The following is a 13,158-nucleotide window of genomic DNA, read 5'->3' on the forward strand; positions in this document are numbered from 1 at the left end:
TTTATTGTATATCAATTGTACCTCAATAAAGTTGGTTTTTTATTAAGCATTATTGAGATATATTAGAAAAGACCTAGATAAATGGAGGGATATACCTTGGGGGAAAATACCCCAGTAAATAAATAACACCCCAGTAGAATAAGAATGTTGCTGCTTATATAGCACGGTCATAAAAAGCTTGCTTCCTTTTAGGAGGTGACTTTGGTAATAATAGCTCACTCAATCTTTCTGGCCTTGTTTTAGGTCTCTAGAAGATACTGGTGCACTGTTCTCTGCCCTCTAGAAAATTTTCTATTTCTGAGCTCTTCCATGGGTTCTATTCCTCCATTTAATGGTGGAGTACTTTTCTAATTTTTATAAAATGATGTAGCATTTTTATCATTAAAACTAGGGGCAAAATGAATAAATTAAGGATGTTACAAAGAAGGCTTCATGTGTGAATAACACATTTCTAAATTTTAAGAATGGAAAAGTATGATCCAGGCCAAGTTTTACTTTTACAGCTACAATCTTACTACTCTTAAATTGAAATTCTAAAAATATTAAGGAACACATTTATAAACAATGTTATTGTGATTCTTACTATCTCTCTTATTGAATTCTTTATTTATTAAGTGCACCTTGTTAGGTTAATAACAAGGCTAAATTCTAACCACCTGTCTTCCTGTATTTCCATATGACCAAACAAATGACAATATGAAAAGGATTTTTGTCATTTTAGGGGGGAAAAGCTTTCTTGAGAAATTCTGTATTTGTTGTAGCATCTCCAATAACAAGAAACAATGACAAAAATTATAGTCTCTTCACATAACACTGACAACATTTTCCCTTTGGTCTGTACATACCAATGTGTTAGTGATAAAAACAATGCAACTAACTAGTAAGTTGAAGGTATGTATGTATATAAATGTATATATAAAACAGTATTATAACCAATTAATACCACATTTCAACTTTGAAAGTCAAAGGGTACAATTAGGATAATTTAAATGGAGATAGGATAAAACACTGAGAACTTGACTTCGAAAAAATGTACATTTTTTCCATTAGTACATTCCAAATTCCACCGTTCCAGGTGGAATACTTGACTCAAGTGAGTTCTGAGACAGGAATAAAAGTGGTCGAAAAATGACTAGGTATATTTTAAAAGTGAAACCAATCCCACTTAGGGAAATGAGTGTTCTCAGCATCCTGTAGACAGCCACTTTCGTAAGAGATGGGTTAAATCAGTATCTACCTCAAGAAGGTTAAGCATCAAAAACTAACTTCCCCTCGGGATGGGTTGTCAATTTAGTGCTACTAGTCATCCAACAGAATCTACTCAAGAAACCATCTCATACAATCATCTGGCTCTAAATTAGTTTTCTCCTAAGCATCTCTGCAAGTATAAACGTATAGGATAGAAATTTATTAGGCAAACTTCCTATTCACAGTTCTTATCAGAATGAATTTTAAGACTTTTCTCCATTACATGCAAAGGCCAATGTTCTTAAATTATCAGAATGGCCTCTCCCTATCAAAAATGAAGTGATGTTGGAAAATGATGAACCTTCTAAAAATACAAGTTATTCTTATCAAATTGTCTTGTTCATCCTTATCCTGGTATGTTTAAGAAGTTATAAATTCTCCCAGTGTATAATCAACCCTCTTGGTGACAAAGACAATGTGGAGAAAATGATTAGACTAACCGTGGAGGGCCGCTGCACCATGTTCTCCAGCCTGGTGTGGCTAAACTCTAGGCTGATGACATTATAGAGTTTTTCTCGCTCCTCCTCTGGGGTCTCATAGTAGCGTGTCCACTGAGCCATGGTCATTTCAATGCCTTTCTGTGTGTTCACATCCATGACATCCACCATCCGACGACTCCCTGCCATGAAAGATGCATTGATCATCTCTACTGAGCCACTAATATCCTTAAATATATTAAGAATATAAGACACAAGTGAAAGTAAACAAACTGTCCTTTCTTTTTTACAGTATTCACTAATAGATAGGCTATAGCTGTCACCTTCAAGGTAATCGACAGAAAATCAAATCATAAAGAATGACAAAGACAATGGTTAATATTAAAAACAACAGTCACTCCCTATGGCATGTTTACTATATGGTCAGGCATTGAATCTTATATTCAACATCTCACTCAATCCTAACAATTTTAAATACTAAGTACCGTTCATAGATGAGAAATTTCATTCATTCCATAAATATTTACTGAATGGTAAAGACATCTTAATGGATACACAGATGTACATCAGATTCTCAACCTACTATAACAACCACAACAAAAAGCAGAATGTCACAGAGGCAGCATAAAATAGCAGAGGGGAGAAAACAACAGCCTCAGAGCCAGAGACCCAAGTTTAAACCTCAGCTCTAATATTACTTAGGCAAGTTATTTAACTTCTCTGAACCTTAATATCTTCTTCTGTAACTTGGGAATAATATCACCTTGTGGGCCATTGTGAGGACTTACTCAATGAGGTAAAATGTCTGACACAAAATAGGTGCTCAGTTAAACAGCAGTAAAAATAAAAGAAAAATTAAAAAAAAATTTTTTTTTTTAAAAGGTTGACCCTTTGAATTTTTTTTTTTTTTTTTAAGATGTTGGGGGTAGGAGTTTTTATTAATTTAATTTATTTATTTTTGCTGTGTTGCATCTTCGTTTCTGTGCGAGGGCTTTCTCTAGTTGTGGCAAGCGGGGGCCACTCTTCATCGCGGTGCGCAGGCCTCTCACTATGGCGGCCTCTCGTTGCAGAGCACAGGCTCCAGACGCGCAGGCTCAGTAGTTGTGGCTCACGGGCCCAGCTGCTCCGTGGCATGTGGGATCTTCTCAGACCAAAAAAATTTTTTTTAAACTAGACTGACCAGAGAAGGATTTTAGAAAAAGGGGCGGGTGGGGTGCTTCCCTGGTGGTCCAGTGGTTAAGAATCCGCCTTCCAATGCAGGGGACACAGGTTCGATCCCTGGTCGGAGAAGTAAGATCCCACATGCCACAGGGCAACTAAGCCCGCGCGCCGCAACTACTGAGCCTGCGCACTCTAGAGCCCACGCGCCACAACCAGAGAGAAGCCCGCGCTCTGCAACGAAGAGCCTGCACGCTGCAATGAAGATCCCGCATGCTGCAACTAAGACCTGATGCAGCCAAATAAATAAATTTTAAAAAAGAAAAAAAGGAAGGGGAAGAAGAAACATTTGAGTTGAGCCTGGAGGAATAAACAGAATTTCAACAAGATTCAACAGAGAGAATTCCAAGCAGAGGCAACAACGTAAGAGAAGATATGGAGAGGCAGTACACCTAAAAAGTTAAGAAAATGGTGGTCAAGGAGGGGAGAGAGAGAATAAAAAGTTGCCACTGAAATATTAAGATTGTAAGAAACGAATGAACACCTATATATCCACCTGGCTTGGTGGATATACCAAGCAGTGTTAGGACCTGGTCCCCTGCCTCAAGGAGTTTATAGTCTAGTTAGAGATAAGACATAATAGGCAAGAGGACAAGAATATGGCCATAATGAAGCAGACATGGCAGAACACACATAAAAAGATAACTGATAATGTAAGACAATGGACTGAACCTACTCTTCATTATTTGCAAGAAAAGGCAAACACTAAATCAAAACTGCCTTGAAATACCACTCACACCCACTAGGATGGACACAATTTACATTTTTTAAAAAAGGGAAAATAACAAGGGCTGGCAAGGGTGCAGAGAAATCAGACTGTGCTGGCAGGAATGTACAATGGTGCAGGTGCTATGGGAACACTTTGGTAGCTCCTCCATAAATTACACAGAGAATGACCACATGATCCAGCAATTCTACTCCTAGGTATATATCCAAAAGAATCTAATGCAAGTGTTCAAACAAAAACTTACACATGAATGTTCTTAGCTGCTCTAAATCACAACAGCAATAAGGTGGAAATAACCCAAATGTCCATCAACAGATGAATCGATTAACAAAGTGTGGTGGGACTGCCCTGGCGGAGCAGTGGTTAAGACTCTGTGCTCCCACTGCAGGGGGCCCGGGTTTGATCCCTGGTCAGGGAACTAGATCCCATGTGCATGCCACAACTAAGAAGCCTGCATGCTGCAACTAGGACCTGGCGCAACCAAATAAATAAATGAAAAACTAAGAAATTAAAAACAAAACCAAAAACTAAGTGTGGTATACTCATACAATGAATGGATTATTCAACCATAAAAAGGAATGAAGTACTGTTATATGCTACAACGTAGATAAACCTCAAAAACATTATGCTAAGTGAAAGAAGCCATACACAGAAGGCTGCATATTTTATCATTCCATTTACATGAAATATCCAAAATAGGCAAATCTACAGAGACAGAAAGTAGATTAGTGGTTGCCAGGGCCTGAGGGAAGGAGAGAACAGGGAATGACTACTTAATGGGTATGGAGTTTCTGTTAGGGGTGATGAAAAAGTTCTGGAAGTTAAGTATTAGTGATGGTTGCACACTGTGAATATACTTAATGCCACTGAGTTGGATACTTTAAAATTATTACAATGATAAATTTTAGGTTATCTGTATTTTACCATAATTAAAAAAAATTTAAAAAGTTAATGCTTTCCTTTAGAAATATACATAAGGCAAACACAGTTCCACTCTGCCAATGCTACCAGAGCACTCAGATAAAACAATGACAGTCATAGTAATAGCTAACTTTTACTGAGCACATACTATGTGCCAGACACTGTTCGTCACATTTAAGTAACTTGCCCAAGGTTACACAGGTAGTGATTAGTCGAGCTGGGATTTGAAACCAGCCAGTTTTGTTTGAGTCCACACTTTAAAATCAATATATCCCATTATATAAAGTTTACACAATAGAACATGTGTACTATCTTTTGGGGACATGAACTGACACTGGAGATGTAACATTCTACTTTAGGTAGAAAAGAAGAATGGATCACCCAAAGTACATTTAGTAATAATGGGTTATTGTAATCACCAATATATTGTTCACTGCATTTTAACAATCATCATTTGAAATTTGTGATAAGTCTGTCAGTTTAAATATAATCACTGCTTTATTTTAAATCACAACAAAGATATCTGTGACCATCCACAGGTCTATTTGGAAAATATACGGTTAGGAAGGGCTCTAAAGACCATTATTAGCAGAAAACATATTGAGGACGTGAGAAAGTGATAAGTGAGAAGGAATGCAAAAGAAGGCTAGTGAGTGAATCAGTCCTTATATCTGTATAGCTCAGAAATTTGGATACTGTAAGTCTATGACAGGATCTAGAAGTCTATATATATATATATTTTTTTTTTGTGGTACGTGAGCCTCTCACTGTCGTGGCCTCTCCCGTTGCGGAGCACAGGCTCCGGACACGCAGGCTCAGCGGCCATGGGCCACGGGCCCAGCCGCTCCGCGGCATGGGGGATCTTCCCGGACCGGGGCACGAACCCGTGTCCCCTGCCTCGGCAAGCGGACTCTCAACCACTGCACCACCAGGGAAGCCCTAGAAGTCTACATTTTTAACAAGTATCACAGATGATTCTGATGCAGGTCATCTGTGGACCACAAACCCCTAAGAATGCCTGACCAATAGAGGAAAGCTGTGGTGGTCCATTAACTTGTGGATCCAGGGAATTACTTCCTGGAGGTCCATCAGGAAAAAAAAGTCAAGCGATGGACCAATAAGTACTCAAGTACTAGGTTTTCCGAGGCCCCCTGAGAACCCTGCCTTGTGAAGAGTAGGAAAGCATTTTAATTACTAAACAGATTTACTGAGTATCTACTATACTCCAGAGACTGTGCTAAGTAATAGGAAATACATAGTGACAGGCAGATAGCTGGAATCTAACATAGAAACAGGTAGGGGAGTGAAAAATACAGGGAATTAGAGAAACTTCCTCTACCTAGGACATTTATCTCTTGGATAAACGGAAGTTATCCAGCTGTCTAAAAAGAGCCCTCAAGTGGCCAAGAGACAGTACTGCAATACTTAATTTCAAAGGGAGAGACTGCACTGGAGCTTCAGCATAGAGGACAAAACATAATAGGAGTTGTAGTGTTAGGCGGAAAGCATCTGAAAACTTCTTTTGTTTCATGTCCTGTCAGAAACATTTCTAAAATATTTTAATCCACTTTACTGCCTTATCATGTATAGGAGAATAACTATCTCTGAATTCCTAAGGATCCTGACACATCTCAGGGCCGCACTGAACACCAATGATCTGCAGAAAATTGACCAAACCCTCACTGACCCCAGGAAGTTTTCTTCTTTAATTAGACTGTTCTAATTTGCTTTTTCCCTCTAAACTTTCAATATAATGAAATACAAATCTGGGACTTCCCTGGTGGTCCGGTGGTTAAGAATCTGCCTTCCAATGCAGGGGATGAAGGTTCGATCCCTAGTCGGGGAACTAGGATCCCACATGCCACGGGGCAACTAAGCCTGCGCACTGCAACTACAGAGCCCACGTGCCACAGCTAGAGACGCCTGCACGCCACAATGAAGACCCAGTGCAGCCAAAAAAAAAAGGGAAGAAGAAAGAAAAGAAATACAATTCTGATTAAGACTCAAGTTAACCAATCACTGATGAAGAGAAATTTTAATGAATCTACCTCTCAGCTTACAAAGTTTCAAACCTTAGCCAAGTTACCAAATGTAGCACTGGTGAAAATTTCCTGGAAATTTCTCCATGGCTTTTAGGGAAAGGAAGAGAATTATAAATGAAGTTTCATTCTTGGCTCAGAGATATAAAATTTCACTTTTGAAATTTTGCCCTGGAAGGTAGGCTCTTCATGGAGAGAAGGAAGGATGCACAGTGATAAAAATAGTAGGTAGGAAAGAAGCAGATGTTCAGATGTTGTATGTCTAATGAGTAGTAATAAATGAAGCAACTTCTATAACTGCCTTTGAGAAAATCCTCAGTTGCTAAACAGTAGTTTCTAATCAAGAAACTATTTCAAGTAGTATATACTCAATCAAATATATAGTTCAATGTTCCTAAGCCTTAAATCTCAGTATGGGATTTAAGACTCAGTTGTAAATCTTAGATCTTTGCCTCAAAGACACTCAAAGGCCTCAACTTTAATACTTACCCACACACATTTTGACATCATTCACAGTGAAGTCTGGATCTGGCATCCTATGAAACAAACACTAGTAAGTATAATGGGAAGCACAACTACTCTAGTCAGGTGAGTTTTTTATTAAAGAACTAAGAACTCCCCAGTCAAGACATATCAATCTTCATATTGAGGATTAAAATATATTTTAAATATAAATGTATATATGTACATATATACATAGGAAAAAAGAATATATGAGAAAAGGTTAATAGGGATTATCTCAGGGAGGTAGATTTTAGGAGATTTAAATTTATTTTCTTTATAGCTCATCTATATTTTCTCACTTACCTATAACAACACAGTTTTAGATATTTTAAATGATCTATGCTTTGGATTATCAATACTGCATTGTCTATAGCCCTGGGTGTAACGTGGCCATTTTGCAACCACATCCAATCAAACAGCAAACACTTACTTTATTCCAAGTCCATCGGAGTTCTTGAAAATCAGAGGGTCTCTTAAGCCACCCCGCTGGATATACTCTACATTAAAATCTGTCACCATAGGAAAACAATTGTTAGAAAGGCAAAAAGGGTTAGCTGGAAAAAGACAAAAGGACCATAAAAAGGATCCTAAGTAATAAGGTAGAGATGGTATTTGCTATTTCTGTGTATACAGTTTTGCTGTTAGATAATACATGATTGTTATTAAGAAGCATCTCTTAAGGTATAGGGAGAGCACACTGAGAAGCAGGGCTCAAGGGGTTTGCTAAATCTATACTTCCACAATAATTCAGAATTTAACCAACAGGGGATAGTACTATTGAGTCAACTCATAAATCCTAAGCAGAAATCATCACCCTGTCACTTAATAGCCTAAATATGTAACTCTGTCCACTACAGTACATACCATCACATTCTTGTCAGTTTGCCAAGGAACAAAGCTGCATGATACACATAGAGCTCAATTTTGGTGGGGCACGTACATGCATAAAAGGATTTTTATTATACTATTCTTAATTAAACCCAAACCAAGGGATGGGAGAAGAAGAAGGAAGAGACCTTTAGGGGAAAATTCCAACATTCTTGCCCTAATAAACGCTTGCTTTTTCCAATATAGCAGAGAATGACTCACAGGGTGGGAGGACTGGGGCGGGGGTGTGTGCATGAGTGGCACTGAGTAGTAAGAGAAAATACAGATAAATAGCACCACAGCATCAACAGGCAGTATTTTGGCTGCAGAGATGCTGAGCCCACAGCTCCCAGAGTCTACAACTTCCTACATCAAGGGGCTGCAGGTCTGAACCCTAATGATACTGACCTCTTCCTTCCATAAAAGTAACAAAATTTGCATTATATTTGTTGGTGTGGAGTTTCTCTTCCAAGTCAAAAGTTCTTTTTCCTTCAATTTCATCATCTGAAATGCCATCATCTTCATAGCGTCGTCGCATGGTACCACGCTGGGGAGAGAGGGACATAAGGATGAAATCATGTACTTTTTCGTGCCTTTCAGTTGCTATGTTAAGCATCAATTTTCCTTGCCTTATCTTTTTCTCAACTAAAGCATCAATTTCTCAACTAAAGCATCAATTTTCCTTGCCTTATCTTTTTCTCAACTAAAGGTCAGCTAATATTCTCAGAATGTACAAAATTTTAAATGAGTCACTAGGTTTCCTACTTGTAAATTTTACCACTGCTAACTCTTTGAGCCTAGAGATATAAATTTACAATGAAAATATGACCAAATCGGGTCTACTAAACATTTTATTTGTCTATCATTGCTTAAACTGTCTTCATAGACATTACAGGCCAGGATACAAAACATAATTTTTTCATGGAGAAGGCCCTTTCTAGATTAGCTTTCTAAAACAACCTTCAAGAAGAGACTAAAACATTTGAATTAATGAAACAGAAACTCTTTTACAGCAGATAAAGACAACTAATCTAAACAACAGTATTCCAAACAGCAGACCATCAATACTTAGCATAAGGATAATGTCTTGCCAAAGAAAGATATACGAATGGCCAAAAAGCACATGAAAAATGCTTGGGATCAAATGGCCAAAAAGCACATGAAAAATGCTCAGGATCATTAGTCATTAGGGGAAATACAAATTAACACCACAACGATACACCACTTCACATCCACTAGGATGGCTATTATCAAAAAGGTAGACGATAACAAGTGTTGGAGGGCATGTGGAGAAACTGGAACCATTATACAGTGCTGATGGGAATGTAAAATGTTGCAGCCACTTTGGAAAACAGTTTGGCAGTTCCTCAAAAAGTTAAACACAGAGTAAGTTATCCTATGACCCAGCAATTTTAATCTTAGGTATATATCCAAAAGAATTAAAAATGCACGTCCATACAAAAACTTGTACACAGATGTTCATAGCACAACATTACTTATAATAGCCAAAAGGCAGCAACAACCCAAATGTCAATCAATTAATGAATGGATTAACAAAATGTGGTATATTTACACAATGGAATAGTATCTGGCCATAAAAAAGAATGAAGTACTGATATGTGCTACAATATGGAAGAATCTTAAAAACATGCTAAGTGAAAGATGCCAAACACAAAAGACCATAATTGCATTTTTATTTTTTTACTGTATGAACGGCCTTTATTGTTTGCAACAGGAAGTGGAAGAGAGAGGATACGACAGATCCAGCTCCTGGGGCAGCTTCAGACTCGGTCACTGCCCTCAAAAAGTCATAATTTTATTTACATGAAATGTCCAGAAGAGGCAAATCCACAGAGATAGAAAGTAGATTAATGGTTGCAACGGGCTGGGGAGAGGGAGAGATAGAAAGTAACTGTTAACAGTATGGGTTTCTTTTGGGAGAAATTAAAAATGTACTAGAATTAGATAGTGGTGATGTCTGCACAACTCTGTGAATATACTAAAAACCACTGAGTTGTACACTTTAAACAGGTGAATTTTATGGTATGTGAATAATCTTGTAAGCTTTTTTTTTTTTTTTTTTTTTTTTTTTCGGTATGCGGGCCTCTCACTGTTGTGGCCTCCCCCGTTGCGGAGCACAGGCTCCGGACGCGCAGGCTCCGGACGCGCAGGCTCAGCGGCCATGGCTCACGGGCCCAGCCGCTCCGCGGCATATGGGATCCTCCCAGACCGGGGCACGAACCCGTATCCCCTGCATCGGCAGGCGGACTCTCAACCACTTGCGCCACCAGGGAGGCCCAGCTTTTTTTTTTTTTTAAGATAACACGTTGCTTATGCTGCAAATTTACCTTTTGGTATATTCTACTTTAGCCAGTGTTAAAATTTGTCGAAGTTTCTTGAATACATACACATAGGACAATTCATGTGGGAGGCAATGAATGGTAAAGTAGCCCTACTCCAGTATGTGCTAAGAACAACCAAACCTGGAATTTAAAGTTAGATACTGATGATCTAGAATTGATTACATGGCACCTGAATTTATATAAACACGTAAGAAGATGAGACCCTGTAGAAAGGTCTCTTAGGGAATGGGATCAGGGAAAGGGCAGAAATAAGTCATAAGAAATAAAAACTACAGGAAATAAAATTGACTGTTACACACCAGAGGAGAGCAAGATTCAATTTACCAGTTTTAGGTAGAAACACTGACAGATACCTGATATCTTTTCCATATTTGGTAAAAAACTTTATAACACTCTTGGGCTTCCCTGGTGGCACAGTGCTTAAGAATCCGCCTGCCAATGCAGGGGACACGGTTCAAGCCCTGGTCCAAGAAGATCCCACATGCCGTGGAGTAACTAAGCCCGTGTGCCACAACTACAGAGCCTGTACTTTAGAGCCCGTGCGCCACAACTACTGAAGCCTGCACACCTAGAGCCTGTGCTCTGCAACAAGAGAAGCCACTGCAATGAGAAGCCCGCGCACTGCAACGAAGAGTAGCCCCCGCTCGGGGCAACTAGAGAAAGCCCACGTGCAGCAACGAAGACCCAACACAGCCAAAAAGAATAAATAAATAAAATAAATATTTTAAAAAACCCAAAAAACTTTGTAACACTCTTACCTAGCACTTTGTTGCCATAAATCACAGCTCAAAGGCCAAAAGACCTAATTTTAGTAGACCTCTCACTCTAAAAATGCCATCACTGCTCAAAATATTTTTAGTTACCTTTATATTTGAAAGGGGGGGTGGTATTTTCACTGACAATTTCTTAAATGGGTTTGTTTTTTAGAAGACACCACTCCGTTCTCTTCCTCACCTTATTTCATATATGTGTCTTTGAAGAGAACTCCAAAAGATGAGTTCCAAGTATGTCAAAAAGCAGGAACAACACCATTGGAATAAATGCAGTTTCCCACAATAATCACTTTTAGAAAGCATTCATTTGTGCCCAGAAATAAACCCACACATACATGGTCAATTAATTTATGACAAAGGAGGCAAGAATATACAACGGGGAAAGGATAGTTAGTCTCTTTAACAAATGGTGTTGGGAAAACTGGACAGCTACATGCAAAAGAATGAAACTGGAGCATCGTCTTATACCATATATAAAAATTAACTCAAAATGGGTTAAAGACTTAAATGTAAGACCTAAAACCATAAAACTCCTAGAAGAAAACATAGGCAATAAGCTCCTTGACATTGGTCTTAGCAATTTTTTTTGGATCTGACTCCAAAGGCAAGGGAAAACAAAAACAAAAATAAACAAATGAGGCTACATCAAACTAAAAAGCTTCTGCACAGAAAAGGAAACTACCACCAAAATAAAAAGGAAACCTACGGAATGGGAGAAGCTATTTGTAAATAATTTATCTGATAAGGGGTTAACATTCAACATATATAAAGAACTCATACAGGGCTTCCCTGGTGGCGCAGTGGTTGAGAGTCCGCCTGCCGATGCAGGGGACACGGGTTCGTGCCCCAGTCTGGGAGGACCCCACATGCCGTGGAGCGGCTGGGCTCGTGAGCCATGGCCGCGGAGCCTGCGCATCCGGAGCCTGTGCTCCGCAGCGGGAGAGGCCACAACAGTGAGAGGCCTACGTACCGCAAACTGATTAAAAAATGGACAGAGGATGTGAATAAACATTTTTCCAAAAAAGACACACAGGTGGCAAGAGGCACATAAAAAGATGCTCAATAACACTAATCATCAGGGAAATGCAAACCAAAACCACAGTAAGGTATCATCTTACACCTGTCAGAATGGCTATTATCAAAAAGATAACAGGGACTTCCCTGGCCGTCCAGTGGTTAAGACTCCATGCTTCCACTGCAGGAGTTGTGGGTTTGATCCCTGGTTGCAGAATTAAGATCCCTCATGCCACACAGCATGGCAAAAAAATAATAATAATTGGGACTTCCCTGGTGGTGCAGCAGTTAAGAATCCGCCTGCCAATGCAGGGGACACAGGTTTGAGCCCTGGTCCGGGAAGATGCCACATGGCGCGGAGCAACTAAGCCCGTGCGCCACAACTACTGAGCCCGCATGCCACAACTACTGAGCCCGCGTACCACAACTACTGAAGCCTGCGTGCCTAGAGCCCATGCTCCATAACAAGAGAAGCCAGTGCAATGAGAAGCCCGTGCACCACAATGAAGACTAGCCCCTGAAAGCCCACGCGCAGCAATGAAGACTCAATGCAGCAATCAATCAATCAATCAATCAATAAAGCTACCATATCATCTAGCAATTCTACTACTGGGTATCTAACCAAAGAAAACGAAAATATGAACTTGAAAAGATATATGCGGGACTTCCCTGGTGGTCCAGTGGGTAAGACTCCGCATTCACAATGTAGGGGGCCCAGGTTCGATCCCTGGTCAGGGAACTAGATCCTGCATGCATGCTGCAACTAAGAAGCCTGCATACGCAACTAAGAGTCTGCATGACACAATTAAGTCCACATGCTGCAACTAAATTTCCCACACGCCACAAGGAAGACCTGGTGCAGCCAAAAATAAATAATAAATAAATATTTTTTAAAAAGAAAAGATATATGCATCCTTATGCTCCCTGCAGCATTATTTATAATAGCCAAGATATGGAAGCAATCTAAGTGTTGATCTGATTGATGGATGAATGAAGAAAGATGTGGTATATGTGTACACACACACACATACACACACACGATGGAAT

The 13,158-nt window shown here is 39.4% G+C and overlaps 1 protein-coding gene and 1 non-coding gene across 5 annotated transcripts in view; one reads left to right on the top strand and one right to left on the bottom strand.

Moving 5' to 3' along the window:
* KDM2A (lysine demethylase 2A) overlaps positions 1 to 13,158 on the bottom strand; it is a 104,412-nt gene that overhangs the window by 35,926 nt on the left and 55,328 nt on the right. For all 4 annotated transcript variants that reach the window (XR_009532935.1, XM_060102719.1, XM_060102720.1 and 1 more), the window contains exons 3-6: positions 8,370 to 8,508; positions 7,525 to 7,603; positions 7,080 to 7,126; positions 1,689 to 1,867 (exon numbers count right to left, since the gene is read on the bottom strand). Coding sequence is in view for 3 of the 4 variants with exons in the window: in XM_060102719.1 (XP_059958702.1) it covers positions 1,689 to 1,867; positions 7,080 to 7,126; positions 7,525 to 7,603; positions 8,370 to 8,508 (444 nt within the window). In the remaining variant the exon portion in view is untranslated. The remainder of the gene's footprint in view (positions 1 to 1,688; positions 1,868 to 7,079; positions 7,127 to 7,524; positions 7,604 to 8,369; positions 8,509 to 13,158) is intronic.
* Positions 12,778 to 12,850, top strand: TRNAV-CAC (transfer RNA valine (anticodon CAC)). Its single transcript has one exon. It is a non-coding gene; the product is annotated as a tRNA-Val (tRNA).

Source organism: Mesoplodon densirostris, chromosome 7 (genome assembly GCF_025265405.1).
Source record: "Mesoplodon densirostris isolate mMesDen1 chromosome 7, mMesDen1 primary haplotype, whole genome shotgun sequence".
Lineage (NCBI taxonomy): Eukaryota > Metazoa > Chordata > Mammalia > Artiodactyla > Ziphiidae > Mesoplodon > Mesoplodon densirostris.